Source organism: Montipora capricornis, chromosome 6 (genome assembly GCF_036669925.1).
Source record: "Montipora capricornis isolate CH-2021 chromosome 6, ASM3666992v2, whole genome shotgun sequence".
NCBI classification, from domain to species: domain Eukaryota; kingdom Metazoa; phylum Cnidaria; class Anthozoa; order Scleractinia; family Acroporidae; genus Montipora; species Montipora capricornis.
Genome location: NC_090888.1, coordinates 64,870,435 through 64,885,434, shown reverse-complemented (window position 1 = coordinate 64,885,434; position 15,000 = coordinate 64,870,435). Strand labels below are relative to the sequence as shown.

Genomic DNA, 15,000 nt, shown 5'->3' with positions numbered 1-15,000 from the left:
GAGATTCGTAGGGACCGAAACCAGAGGTTTTTTTGTCGTTAATTCGTTGGCGCCGTTTTGCGGCTAAATTTCGTCCAAGAAAAAGAAGAAGAAGGAAAAAAAAAACCCTCTGGATCCAGGGTAGCATATAGCAAAGTTTAACTTTGCAAAAAGAATTTCTCAAGACTGAAGTCACGGGATCTAAAAGGGGAAAATGATAGTGAAGCCACTAAAAAGAAGGTCTTTACTGCACCTTTTCACGAACGGGTCTGAGAAGCCATTAGCATCCTTTGCAGGGAGATTCCGTGCCTCTCTCAATTTGATATGCAGCCTTCCCCCGAGTTTCTTTTTCTTCTTTTTATCCTTGAGACTTTCCTTTCCAGTCTCAAACTTTATCGACTCTGTCAGATCTCCACAGTACGTCATCAGAGAAGGCTCGGATCGCTATAGCAACGTAAAACACAAAAAGGAACGATCACGGCATAATCGCAAACAGGCCTGTGTATAAATATATTACATTACTCCCAGTATAAGCAAACTAATATTCTAGGCTTCCACATTGCGGCTCGCAAAGTTTAAAATTGTTGCTTGAATCAGACTATATAATAGTCTTCTTGAGCCGTACTGTTAGAACAGTATAATTTTAACGGCCAGACTGTGAGATAATGACAGCGCGTGGATTCGTTTACTTTAAATTAGTAAAAGAATAATCTACATCCGAAATGAGTTGACAGATTAGATTGGCAACCTTTCGGACGTTGGTCCTTCGTCGAAGCAAAGAACTCTATTTTAGTAATTGGTTTTTATTTCCACAATTACACATTTACCGGTCACATTACAAACAATTAAATTACAAATTACTTAAGTAAATTTCCAAACGGACGTAAAGACAGCAGAGTAGCGATAACTCTCAAGAAAGAAACGACAGTTTTCAATTTACAAAACATGTTTCGACATTCTCATGTCATCTTCAGTAGCAAATGAGCTATTAACGGTTGTACATTTGAATTTATATTAAGGTACGTTACCTTTAACGCGTCAAAACTTGCGTAGAATTTGAATATGAAATACGAAATGCACGGAAAACAAAAATAGAGCGCATAACAATAAAATAAGAGACAAAAGGAACAACGTAACTAAAAAGAAAGAGACAAGTCTAGATGCCTCAACTGCTGATTAAAAATGGGATTTTCCCACTTAATGTGCAATGCCTCTTTGATCTTAATTTGTTTTCCTGAGGCGGCAGAATCTAAGATCGTGAAACATTCGGTATTACAAGAATCATGGCAGGCCCTAGATGACTACAGGTGCCTGTAAACAAGCGAAGACAAGAGATGCTCACGAGAACGTGTACAAAGGTGCCGAGTGGTCTCGCCAATGTAGCTGGCATTACAGCCAGCACACGAGAAATTATAAACGACACGCGAACGTAGACCTTGCGGTACTGAATCAAACTTGTTGTTGGTCATCCTCTCATTTGTTCTTAGTCTTTTGACACAATGGCTTCGCCAGTGTCGACGCGCTTGCCCGAAACAAAATAACGTTTAGACATGGTCGTAAAAAGGTTAGGATTGAGTACAATCGTAATCACATATATTTGTTTCACGATGTAATTTCTTGCGATGAAAAACGTGACGTTTGGACGGCATACCGCTAGAGGAAGCAGGATTTGCGCAGTGGGGAGAGCACTCGCCTCCCACCAATGTGGTCCTGGTTCGATTCGTAGACCTGACGCCACAAGTGGATTGGCGGCGTTTGTGCTGGTTCTCTACTTTGCTTCGAGGGTTTTTCTCCGGGTTATCCGGTTTTCCTACTTCAGCAAAAACTAGCATGCAGTTGATTCCAGCTGGCTGTAAGCCGTGCTCCAAGGCCATACATGAACCGTACGGCGGCTGCCAGAGGTGCTATGGTATGCTTTCGGTTGGACCTTGTTGAGTTGCGTCGTTGCTGTACTTTTGCGACGACGACTAGCGAGATATCATCATCATCATCATCATCATCACTACTACTACTACTACTACTACTACTGCTGCTGCTGCTGCTGCTGCTGCTGCTGCTGCTGCTGCTGCTGCTGCTGCTGCTGCTACTACTACTACTACTACTACTACTACTAAGTCCACTCTTGGTTACATTTACTTAACTTGCTGTTCCCCACGATATAAAAACCCACTTACCCTTTCGCGTAAAGGATACCAGTTAGGCGATGGATCATCCCAGCTGAATCCAGACTCCTGGTACGTGTCCAAAGGCAGCATAACTTCACCTAGGAAATCATTATGCCCAAACGTATCATGATTCCACATAGTCAGCCATAATGTCCGCGTCAACATCTCATCAAATCCTATTTTAAACTGACAAAAAAAAAAAAAATTACCGTCAGCTTTTCTTCAATAACACAAGCATCCCGTTGCATTTCTGGACCAAGTTGTTCAAAACAGAAGTAGCACTAGGGAGCAAGGCTGGCGTAGTGGTGAGAACACTTGCCTCCCACCAACATGGCCCGGGTTCGATTTCCATGCAGACTTGCGTCTTATGTGGGTTGAGTTTGTTGGTTCTCTATTTTGCTCCCAGGGGTTTTTCTCCTCCGGGTACTCCGGGTTTTCCCTTTTCAAACGAAAAACCAACATTTTCTTTGGTTAGCAGTAATTTGTTTATTTCAGTTTAAGGTGTCGGTACCCACTTTATCCTCCAACGAGCGCTAAAAGACCAAACACTTAAAGTGCACCTAAACAGCTTAAATATTTTTCGTCCCTAATATATATCTCCCCATCCACATCACACATATTGTCACTATTGTCGCCCAGAATTTCGCTTTTTCTGTGCCGTGGCCACGTCAACTTGACAGAACTAGCAGTACTTTGGAAACACGACCGTGATGTGAGAGGTACGGGTTTATTCTCGACTTTACGTCAAACTGCTTTGCATTCCAGTTTTCAAAGAAATTTTGCATTGCAAAAAACAGTTTGGGACGTAAAACAGACCCATGCTGCTCACATCACGGTCGTGGGTCCAAATTTCTATTAGTTTTGACAACTTTGCGCTTCTTGCCCGGCAGATAAATATAGTGACTGATTTTGAGGTAAGAATGGTAAAACACGTTTGCTTTTGGTGGGGAGATTAATTATTGTAGACGACAATATTTGCGAGTTCAGGTGCACTTTAAAGTGCCCCTGTGACCAAAAAATCAATTCGTAATTCTTTAGATTTCATAAGTATGTTAACTAAACACTAAGTGACCCACGTTTTAAGCCTTGATTTCAAAAAGACACCTCTTTATTTTAACTGGAATTTTCCTATTTAATGGTCCGCCATTACTAACATTATGTTCTTGAGAGAGCTGGATCGAGGAGAAAATGACGTCAAAGGCTCACTAGTTTAAGAATGCAATACGTGTGTACGTCGCAGAATTAATATGCAGCACGGGGGTTTTGGGCTTTCAGACTTTTAAACTCACGCTTTGCATATATAATAAGCTGCGTTCACACGCTGAAATTTTAAGCTAGTGAGCCTCTGACGTCACTTTTCCCTGGATCCAACCGTCAAATGTCCGATCGGTCAGTTTTGAACGTGAGTAATGGTGGACCGTGAAATCCAAAACTTACACTCAAAGTAAGCGGCCTTTGGATAAAAATCAAAGCTCGAAATTTTGCCAGTCAGGTGTTAAGCAAACACACTTTCAAAATCTGAAGGAAAAAAGGAAGTGGTCTTTTTGAACACAGGGGCACTTTAAATAAAGTTCCTTTAATTCCTTTCCTTTTCTTTTCCACCAATCCTGGTTTGGAACAGCTTGGTGTTCACGTTAGCTGATGAGAAGCGGACTACAAGATGTAGGAGCGTCGTAGTTCAGGTCATGAACTTTCAATGGTCGGCCAAGTTTCAATAACCTCTTTATCAGTTCTAGTATTTAAAACTGCGAGACATTCACAGAATAAATCTGTATAAAAGTAACTTAATGGTCTTGTGAGCGACCCGTACATGTATCTATTAGACGCCTCACTGAGTGAAATTAGCATAGCTTGACAAATGCCACGTATCAATGAAAACGCTCAGTGACAGCCGACTCCTAAAACCTTTGTGAACACCCGAGGCGTTTTATTACGTCATCGTGGAAAGTTACCTTTCACTCTCCAAGATTTATTACGAACTAGAATTAGTCAATCTTAAAATTTTGCGACCAACTGAATACAAAACAAAAAAGGTACTCACTCGAAGGATTTCGTCAAAATCAGGTTCCAAGGTATTCCTTTTTGTCTTAGTTTTGCGTTTGCCGCCTTTGGTTTTATCGGGTAGAAGGTACACCTTGACATATCTGTAGACAAAAAAAGAACAGCATGAACATGCAACACAGAGCTCAAGGAAAATCAACCAAGCACAAACAAGGGGGAAATCGGAAAGAGGAGAACTGTGGAATTCTGAAAAAAAAAAAAAAAAAAGAATCGATGCCAAAACTTCAACCTGCTCAAACAAATAAATAACAAACAAACAAAACTACGAAGCGACAAAGGCATTTAAAAGGCCAAAGATTGAAGCGCAGGACACTTCAGGAAACTTGGAAGAGCGGTGAATATTCCGTGTTCTCTTTTAGAGAACTCTGGAGCCCCAAACAAACAAGGACGTGTAAATCAAAGAATTATATGTTTTAAGTCGACTAGACGCCTTAATTTCTATCAAGGTCAGTTGAGTTGAAATGTTGAGGGGACAGTGATTTCGGAAGGTCTGAAATCAGTCGAAACAATAAACAAGAGTTTTCCCTTCCATCTCAAGTTCAATAATAGAATTCCAATTTTCTGCATTTTTAACTTACGGGTCAGATCTTCCCTTCTTCTCGTCTGCGGCCGCAATATCCTTGGCTCTGTGGATCTGTACCTCGAGCTGGTTTTTTCTCTTGTCATACTTTATTCCAAAGAGTACTTCACCCTTGACGATTACATTTCCAAAGCGACCTTCACCTGCCTCGCTGTAGTAGCTGACTATGCTTTCACGACTGCCCTGCAATGCAAGTTGTACAACAGCGTCACCGTTGTAGCAAATAACTTTGGGGGGTTTTTAGGCAAACTTGCCTTTTGCAGATACCGGACAGCTCTTTACAACCTCTAATTTTATCGTAACGGTAGAGGATGTAGCTCTGTTGCGTCACAGTTAGTGCTCGCGTTTAGGGTTAGGCTCCATTGCTTCCGTGGTATAATTTTTTGCCCAATATGGTTCTGAACTAAACACGAGCGCCGTTGCGCTGCGTCCTAACCCGTTTTCTCTTTAATTCCCTTCTTTTCTAGATTCTCCGCGTTTCCTTGCTCCTAAACAAACAATTCGCTCGATAATTTAGGCAAAACCACTGCCGTCCAGTCGTCGTCCGTCGCTCGAGTACGACGTGGGAAGCAGGTTTAATCAGATCCCCACAAGCGGCGACATAAGCGGCTTGAATCAGTTGCTTTTCTGCTGAACCTGCTTTTGATCCGAGAGATTTTTTCCGCTTTCTTAGAAATCATTTGTTTGATTTAATCTGCCTTACTCCGATACGACTTTAACACGACAATGTTATTGACGAAAGAGAGAAGTGATTCTCGCACTCAATATCTGGACAAGTTAAACAATATTGTCTCTTACAGACAGCTGGAAAATTCAAGTAGCTTCAACGGGCCGGGATTCGAACCCATGACTTCTACGATGCTGGTGCAATGCTCTACCAGCTGAATAGGCAAGCCGTAACTTTAAGTTAAGGTAACTTACGCTACAGACACTTCAAAATGGTATTAATTAAGGAAGAAATTTCCGACTAACCATGCTGAGGATATTAAGCTGATCTTTAAGAGTTTTCACGCTATCGTTTGGGTTATCCCGCTCATAGCTGGCAAACGCTCGGTCAATGGAATCTGTGTCATCGTCCGGGACGGGTCTCCCGTGGCCTTCGCCTGGTTTGGCGCCATCATCAACGACTGCAGTTTCGAAGGTTGTTTCTGGTTGAGTTGCCGTCACACCGCCAACGTTATCCGCTCCAGCTGTTACAAGAAAACCGTAGAAAAAATTTAAGAACTCAGACGGAAGTTCATAACACAGAAGTCTCGATATGCGATGGGATGAGAGCCATCAGTTTAAGGTATTAGCACGGGTACTGCTAGACTTTTGCGGGAAAAATCCTGGCGGTATCGAGTTCCTCACATCATACATGATTTGACCTTCAGCACGAGTAATCCCGAGTGCGGCTTTTTGGTTGCAGGCCAATCATATGCGTTGTAGTCACCAAGCCCAATCCGATCGGCCATAATTTGGCTGGACCCATATTCTAAATGTAGATAATACCGTAAACTGATGGGCGAGGGCCAAACGAGAGAGATCGACACTTGTGGGTTATGGAATTGTCACTCACATAAATATGGACGGCAGGGGCTAACCTAATATTCGTTAGCTGCCGTAAAGTTGGTAAATTAGTTGATATTAATCTGGAGTTAAAATAAAAAGGGAGAACAAGATTCAAAACCAAGTATTGTTAGCCGAATGCTCTGGGAACTGACTTGGGGAAGTAGTTTTTAAACTATAGGGAAGAACATTGTGCCCACGATTTATCTAGAGCTAGACACTGGTCATTTTACGTTGCAGATTTGCAAGGAACGAAAACAAAAACAAACAAGCACGACACGTTTTTGGGGTTAAAATAGTAGTGCAGAGAGCCTTTGCTTCATTATTAACTGCCATTGTTAAGTCGGGGTCTCGTTGACGTTTCTGCCACATATCATAAGGCCCCTCCGCCACAGTGTTTCAATTTTACTGCGGCTGTTCAAAGACAAGGGGTGCATTAATGATAACAATGAGCATTTATTCCCGGTATACAAAGACAGAATTTCACCTCATTTTGACTTCGCATTCGCTAATGAACGAAGGAATTGTAATAGCACATTTCTGAGCTCCTTTACTGAAATTAAGCTTCATTTTGAAACGGGAAACATCTGCGGTGGTAATCTCTGTAACTTCACTTTCCGCGTGGATTGAGGCTAATTTTCAAAGGACAGCACCAAGACTCGGTTAGAGTAAATGATCTCTTAAACGCAGTATAATTAACCTACCCCCCCCCCCCCTCCTTCACCATGTGCCCCCCTGCCCTTCCCCCTTCCCTCCCTCTTCTTTTCCTCAGTCAAGAAGCGTGAAAGAACTTGGAGCAGTAACGGGCGTAACACTTGCAAATAAATGATAGCCAAAAAGATTTTTGAGTGTAAGCACAAGCGAGTGGGAGGCGTGGTGGCCTCATGGTTTAGTGTACTCGACTCCGGATCGAGTGGTCCGGGTCTGGGGCACTGGCCTGATACATTGTGTTGTGTTCTTGGGCAAGACAATTTTCTCTCATGGTGCCTTTCTCCACCCAGGTGTATAAATGGGTACCGGCGAAATGCTGGGGGTAACCCTGCGATGTCCATCCAGGGGGAAGTAGAAATACTCCTAGTCGCTTCATGCTACGGAAACCGGAGATAAGCGCCGGCCTGATGGGCCTTCTGGCTCGTAAGCAGTGACTTTACCTTTTTTTACAAACGCAACGCCCCACTGATGATTCTACAAGTGTAAAGCTAATTACATTCACGACAGAAGGTCTCATCAAGGATGACTTGCTTACCATCCTTATCCGACAGCTCAGAGACAGGAGTTGTTTCGCCCTTAATGGGCGTGGCATCATCAGCATCCACGAAGACTTCCGATCCTGAGCCCGTTCCTCCTTCACTAGGTCCATGCTCCGAGAGGGCAGGGGTAGAAGTCCCCGACTGGAGAGGAGTCGCGAGGGGTGTAAAGAACTCCCCGGTTGTCTCGGAATCTGGCGAGGCCGGTCTGGGATCGAGCAAATGCTTCGCTGACTGGTCATCCTGTGCTCGACTTTCTGTCCCTGATTCAGTCCACTCGTACGCGACCTGGTGCCAGCTAGAAATGACCTCAACATTGACCTCCTTGTTGGCTTGTTCAACGGCGTCTTCACTTTGCTTTTGGTCGATTTCCCAGTTGTTAACTTTTTCTTCATAACTTTGAACTTCTTCTGATCTGGTGTAACCATCGTCGATGGCCACTTCAATGTCCTTGTTATCGTCCGATTCTTCGATCTTGTTCCCTTCTGATTCAGTCTCGCTGTTCCCTTTGTCAGTTAAATGGTCAAAAACGGTTTCCTCAGGAGCACTGTCAAACACCTCTTCACCAGGTTCTTCAAAAGCCTTACCTTCGGCATCCTTCACTGGTGTGCCTGTGTAACATCACATGTGAAATATAAAGGGCTGGGGGCATAATTAATAAGGACAAGTCAAAATTTGAGCTGTTTTTCAACTTGCTCAAATCTGCCTAATTTTAAACTATATGTATCGCTTTTGGGCGGACTTGAGATTGATATTCATGAAGCCATTAAAAACGTTGAATTCTAAGGTAATATTGAGCCTTGGTAGAATCGCAATTGCCTATCACATTTCTATCGCGTGAAAACGAAGTCAAATCCAAGCAAAAGCGAAAAACAGGCTAAACCTCTACAATGAAGAGCTCAAAGTCACTACTGAGCTCTTCAATGAATTATCAATTAAGACTGAAAAACCAATGTATTTATTACAAAAATGAATTTTTTTTACTGTTTTGCGTGACATAATATGATTGAGGTCAGCTTCCTTGGAAGTATATTGGTCTTAGCCACAAGCAACCCAGGCTCTATGCTCATCGAGGTTTGAACAACATAACCGTAGCTTCCATTTCCAAAGAAGTCAAGAAAACTTTTCGCTGCCAAAAAGTCATTCAGGAAACAATGAGCCTCGTATTTTGAACAGCTTGTCTTTTAACAAGTTTTCAACAAAATAAATAACAAAATCATCTTGTAACATTTGATGCCTTAAAACGTCTTCCTTATGAAGAATATTTGCAGCGATTTATTGCACCGACTGTACTCACAAAATATTTTAACAACATTGAGAAACACTTCAGGATGTCCACCACCTTGGAGCCATAAAACACAACACGCAAAAACAACAAACAAAGGGAAGGAACACAAAAGAAAAGTGCTGTTCAGTTTCTTTGTTTCAATTATGAGCTTTATCACATATGGGGAAAAATTACTGAATGCTGATTGGCTGAGACGGAGAGCATTGTTCCTTAATCACGAGGGCACTTTTGGTAATCAAGAGGGCATGATTACTTGATCCTGATTGGATAACAGTTGCTTATCCAGAGTAAGCGAAGTTACAAGAGAATCTTCTTCCAGATTCTGACTTTGATTTAACCTGCTATTTGTCCAGATGTAAAATACAGCTTCATTAAATTAAGCAATATTTCTGTTGACAGAAAAGATTTATTGAATCGAACTATAACCAAATGAAAGCATGTTAAGCTGATCGTCATTTGTCCGGCATTGAACGATAAGTTTGCCCTTTATGTGATAAACATGTATCCGCAATGTGCCCTCGTGGAAGTAAGGATTAATTTTACTTGTATTTTCAAAGTTCTCTAAATTGCCCTCGTCGCGAATTTTGTGATAACTTTGAAAATACGCGTGAAATTAATCTTAAACTGCCCTCGGCCTCTTGCGATTACACTAATTAATTTGCCAGTGGGCATGATCTTTAAAGCTCATTAAAAATAATAGCAATAAAACATGAAAATTAGTTGGTTAGGAACAATATATTACTGAAGGATTAGTGGATATTCTAGGAGGTGTACAATTGAAAAAGCAAAGAGGATAATTAGCTTTAAGTCTACTGCCAGTTGACACTCTTTAAAATAATTATTTTGTTTTAAAATCTTGCAAAATTTAAAAAAAATACCGTATTTCCTCGAATAAGCGTCCACGCTCTAATAAGCACCCTCCCTCTAATAAGCGCCTATCCCCTGGGCCATAATGTCAAACAAGCGCCCCCTCTCGAATAAGTACCCCCCCCCCCCCCCCCATCCCTCACTTTCTTAAATAGTAGGGATACAAGGAAAACCTGTTTCTATTGCCTTTTTTTAAAATAACTTTTTAAGCTTCAACTACAGCGGAATCAGTACAGTAGAATAGTTTATCATATGGTCCGTACCGCGCCACGCGCGCTTTCAATGCAAAACTATTGGGAAAATCCCCGTGTGAGGGCCGTACGCATTAGCGCGAGCAGGCCCGGAAAAAGCCGTACAGCCCTACTAGGAACACATACTGCTCCGTGCAATGCAAATTTAGGGGATTTCGTCTCTTTTACACGTCCAAATAACTTACAGCCAGAAAAGGAAATGCAAACAACATATTAGATAAATTTTCTGTGCAGATTTTTGCTTTTTATTTTGTCCTAACTTCATTCTTAAATAGTGTAAAGAGCCCATATGATAAAATGCTTATTGACTGAGTTTAGGTCGGGCCGGACAGGAAAATATTTGGCCCTCGGTCATGCGCTCGGTCCATACGTCATGACCTCAGGCCAAATATTTTCCCGTCCGGCCCTCCCCCTCAGTCAATAAGTGAATATTGACCTGTTTACCGATGGCCAACGGCCAAAATAAATGGCCAAATTTAAAATTTAACTGGCCAAAATTAATGGCCAAATTTTCTTTAAAACAGCTATTTTAGCTCGCGGAAACCATTTTTAAGTGTTTTTGATTATGTGTAGCCAAGTTAAAATGAATGCCAACTTGAAATCGTCGCGCCGACGTTTTCAAGTTCCTTCCTTGCATCTTAGATGAACTCCGTAGTAACTTGGTGTGGCTCATTTTCCATTTAAAATTTAATCGATTTTTATCTCACTGTGGTGATTCAGAAGCAATTTAAGAATGAAAAAGTCACTGAAAATTGATTTAGTAAATTTATACAAAAATTTGGTTTTATCAACGGAGTTGATAATGTAAATTGGCCACCGTACAGAGATTCTAAAAGCTGACGTTTCGAGCGTTAGCCCTTCGTCAGAGCGAATTCGCTCTGACGAAGGGCTAACGCTCGAAACGTCAGCTTTTAGAATCTCTGTACGGTGGCCAATTTACATTATCAACTCCGTTGATAAAACCAAATTTTTGTATACTACTTCCCCACCGACGCAGCACCACAGTTTCTTTAGAAACTACTCCTTCATTCATTATGTAAATTTATAGTCAAATTCCCATGACACTGCCCCTTAAAAAGTCCTGAAGAAATGTGGCCTGTCAATGCAGGAGCTTACTGCTGTTTATTGTTCACTTATCCGATCCGTCCCGAGTACGCCTGTGTGGTATTCGCTAACCTTCCCAAATATTTATCTAATGCTTTGGAAAGCATCCACGTGCGCTGGATCATATCACCAAGAGCATCTTATGAACAAGCCCTATCCATATCAGGTTTTATCTCTCTACGGGATCGAAGGGACCCCACTTGTAAGAGATGTGTTTCTAAAATGCGCCTCCTAACCCGCCCCCCCCCCCCCCCCCCCTTTTCATCCCTGTTATCAAGTGGAGTAGAGATAAGGGATACTAAACATAATCTTGGAAGGAATACAACCAGGGTAGTTAAGCCATGTAATACCGAACGTTTTAGTCAATTTGTTACTTGTAAGTATTCAAATGACCTCTCACGTTAGAGGCATTAGTATGTGAGGGATCATTATTAACAAGTTATATTTATAATTATTGTAATATTTAATATATTTTGATTTTGTACCAATTAATGTATTAGTTGCTGACCCAGCCTGTCATTCAGTCCTTAAGGACGGTGTCTACTAATTCAAAGGTATTTTTGCGCGGTTTTATGAATATGCGGGAAAAGCAGATCTCAACAAGTGTTATTAAAATCCAAAAAGAAAACTGGGGGTAACCACGCATTTTTCAAAGAAAATTAATCAACAATATTAGTAAAGAGGTTTAAAATACCAAGCAATGTATTCTTGGTTTTCACATGACGTCACGACCGCCATGTTGGTGCCCTAAACAAAGAAAAGGCGGCCATGTTGGTGCCCCGAACAAATCCTCCGGAATTTAACTCTATTATTATGCAAACGCTTCCTTTTGTTTTCGTTGAAAAACATGGCTGTTGATCACGTGAGTGAAAACTAGCAATAGTGTTCCTTCCAAATTAAAGCTTAATTATCTCCAAAAAATGCATGGCCACTCCCAACGTTTTTTTGGATAGCAAGAACACTTGCTAAGTTCTGCGTTCTCCGCATAGTTTTAAACCGCGCAAAAATATCCCTGCATCAGTAAGCACTTCCGATAGGAAATCTGAGTATCTGGAGATGCGCAGAACGTATGCGCAACAAAAATAGTTGGCACTGTCCTTAAACTGCAATGGGCAGAAATAAACGAATTTGATTTGATTTGATTCGATGTGATATCAAGCTGCATGGCCCACCTGCCAAATCTTCAAACATGAGGTTTAAGGCATTACATGTACTTCTTCCTAATCCAGTTCAAGTGTATGCTACAAGTGCTGACTAGGCTTAGTCCAATGCAATTTATAACCAGGATAACATCTAAGTCAGAGGAGGGCGACAGCAAATTATTCACACATTTTTGGAACTCTTTCAAGCAGGGTCAGCTCTAACAAGAACTCAAGGTTCCTTGCAATAGTCTACCTCCTCAGTTGTAGTTTTTGTTGAGGAGAATGAAATCAGACAATGACCAAGGGACTGTGTACTGTACGTCCTCTGCTCTTAGGGAAAATAGAGCTGATGCTAATGTCCCACAAAATTGAAATGAAGACCACAAAAAATTACAAACATTTGTTTATGTCAATATTAAGGCCGCACATTTTCAACATTTTTGGGAGCCAGGGAGCACTCGCCCAGCCGGGGACCACAAAACCTCAGACACCAAATTCAAGTGAGTACTCTACAAAACTTGGAGGGACCTACAGGTACGGTACAGACCAATAAAATGAGGTTGGTTATGATGGTAACAACACACCTCTTGATAAATGAATTGAGTTGGAAGTACACCATAAATTGAGCTCTTTATAAACAAACAAAGGCCAGACCACAAAAAAAGTGTATGATTTGAAACATATTGATTTCTTACTTGGTGCCCTATGACTAAGGTTGCTCTGAAAAGATCTGTGAAATTCTTACCCCTTGGTGTTGAGCTGCAGGAAGAAAAGGCATCTCTCCCTTGGTCATCGCTTTCTACTTCTTCTACTGTCTTCGCAACAGGGGTCGCCTTGACATACTGTTTATAGTTTTGATTAACCTCCTCTGAGTTTGTCTGTTCATTTACTTCCTCTGACTGTTTCTCAGCTAGCTGTGACATGCGCACTGCTACAGGTCGACGAAGTCCACCAACCCGCCCCTGTAAGTTCGTCTGTGTAATGACTGGTGGTGACCCAGGATCGAAATCTTTTATTGCCAAGAATAAAGGAGAAAGTTTATTTAATTTTTATTTTGCTAATTTAGGGCTACTGCAGACCTCAAAGCCAATACAGTGTATAAGGTTAAATGTTATTTAACTTAGGATGCTTTCCATTTGTCAGAACTGACCGGCCAGACCATTCCCGTAGTAACAAGAATTTCACTTTTAATCAAAACTGTCCAACCAGATTGGTCAAATCCTAAATACTATGAATGAAGAAGATGGGTTTTTGGCAAAAACTCATGGGAAAAGCCTATTTCATTTTCAAAATGACTGCTCCAGCCATGGTCTGACCGGTCAGTTCTGACAAATGGCAAGCGCCCTAAGTTAACAACTAGGAGCAAGTGTATTTAATGCTTGGCATCATGGCATTGGCTTTTATGGGCATACTGCATGGTCTGCTAGCGGGCCATTAGCATTGAGGAGCTTTCAGATGTTGCATCTGGGTGTGAAGTCTGCGCATTCCAGCATTCACTCACTGGTCAGCAGTATGTGTGCGCCTTCGTGTGTGCTCGTACTCTGTGTAGTGTACAGGGCATTTTGTGTAGCTCACCTTTTCTAGAGTCATGTGCGTGTTAATGATAATTTTTGGTTGCACTTTGTCTTGCTAAACAAACACATTTGCTACACCTCTAAGCAAATTGGGTACAAAAGTTGAAAGAACTGTCTTGTTCAAGTTCATCACCTCCCAAGTTTAAGCAGCAAAAAACAAAAACTTATTTGATGGCAAAAGTAAAATAAGCCCATAGATTGATGATTTTTGTTCCATTGACATGGGCAGCCACACTGAGAAACATATGACCTTCCTATTCCTAGTTTGGATGTTTTACTACAGACTTAACAAGACTTGTTGGAGATCAAAGGCCATTAAACTAAGATCATATGACAAAAGTTAAATATAAAAATTAATGATGGTATATTTGAAACAATATTACTGTAAGTGCAATAGACCACTGTGAATTTAGTTATTCAAATACACTGTAGAATTCATCAGGAAAACTTAATACAGGACATTGAAAGTTCTAAACACTACAACACTAACTTTTAACTAACACTTAAACTACGCTTAACCATCTAAATTAATCACACTATTTTGTCTGCCTGATCAGGATACAGGGTAGAATGAATCAAAATAAGGATTTTTTTTGTCACGACATGGAACAATTTGAGAAAAAAAGTCAAGTCATGCATAATAAAATTTCTTCTCAAACCATAGGATCTTTAGGACAACAGCCATCAAAGATAATTATCAGATTTATCCAGCTTTAATACAAAGAGAGCTTACTTACACATGCTTCAGATCTATAAACAGTCTTAGCTGATTTGTTGACTTATCAAATGAATACTTGGCACAATGATGGGCATACTTGCTAATTAGGGGAAACATTATACCATAATAATTATATCATTATGGTGGCCTAGTTTTGAGCAACGAAAATTTGGTTAATATTATTATCAAACGAGTTGATATTGTATAATGGTATAAGAGATAGCATTTCATCAGAGTGAAGGGTTTTAATGCTTGAAATATCTGCCCTTCAGCTTTGAATTCTTATTACACCCATTGATTCCTCAGGCACTGGCTAGCATGCCCCCATGCAGTTGATGAGTAAAATCCTCTGGTGTTAGAAAGTGTAAAATCTGTCAAGTCTTTCTCCCACGAGTCAATGGGTTCATACCTACACCTAAGTTGATGTACCTTTATAACATTTTTTTTTTTGATAAAACCAAATTTGCACTGTTTCA

The 15,000-nt window shown here is 41.0% G+C and overlaps 1 protein-coding gene across 1 annotated transcript in view; it reads right to left on the bottom strand.

Annotated features, from left to right (window-relative positions):
* LOC138052890 (uncharacterized) overlaps positions 1–15,000 on the bottom strand; it is a 59,926-nt gene that overhangs the window by 39,431 nt on the left and 5,495 nt on the right. The window contains exons 4-10 of the mRNA XM_068899484.1: positions 12,978–13,241; positions 7,580–8,191; positions 5,758–5,975; positions 4,784–4,968; positions 4,186–4,288; positions 2,154–2,330; positions 233–423 (exon numbers count right to left, since the gene is read on the bottom strand). Coding sequence (XP_068755585.1) covers positions 233–423; positions 2,154–2,330; positions 4,186–4,288; positions 4,784–4,968; positions 5,758–5,975; positions 7,580–8,191; positions 12,978–13,241 — 1,750 coding nt within the window. The remainder of the gene's footprint in view (positions 1–232; positions 424–2,153; positions 2,331–4,185; positions 4,289–4,783; positions 4,969–5,757; positions 5,976–7,579; positions 8,192–12,977; positions 13,242–15,000) is intronic.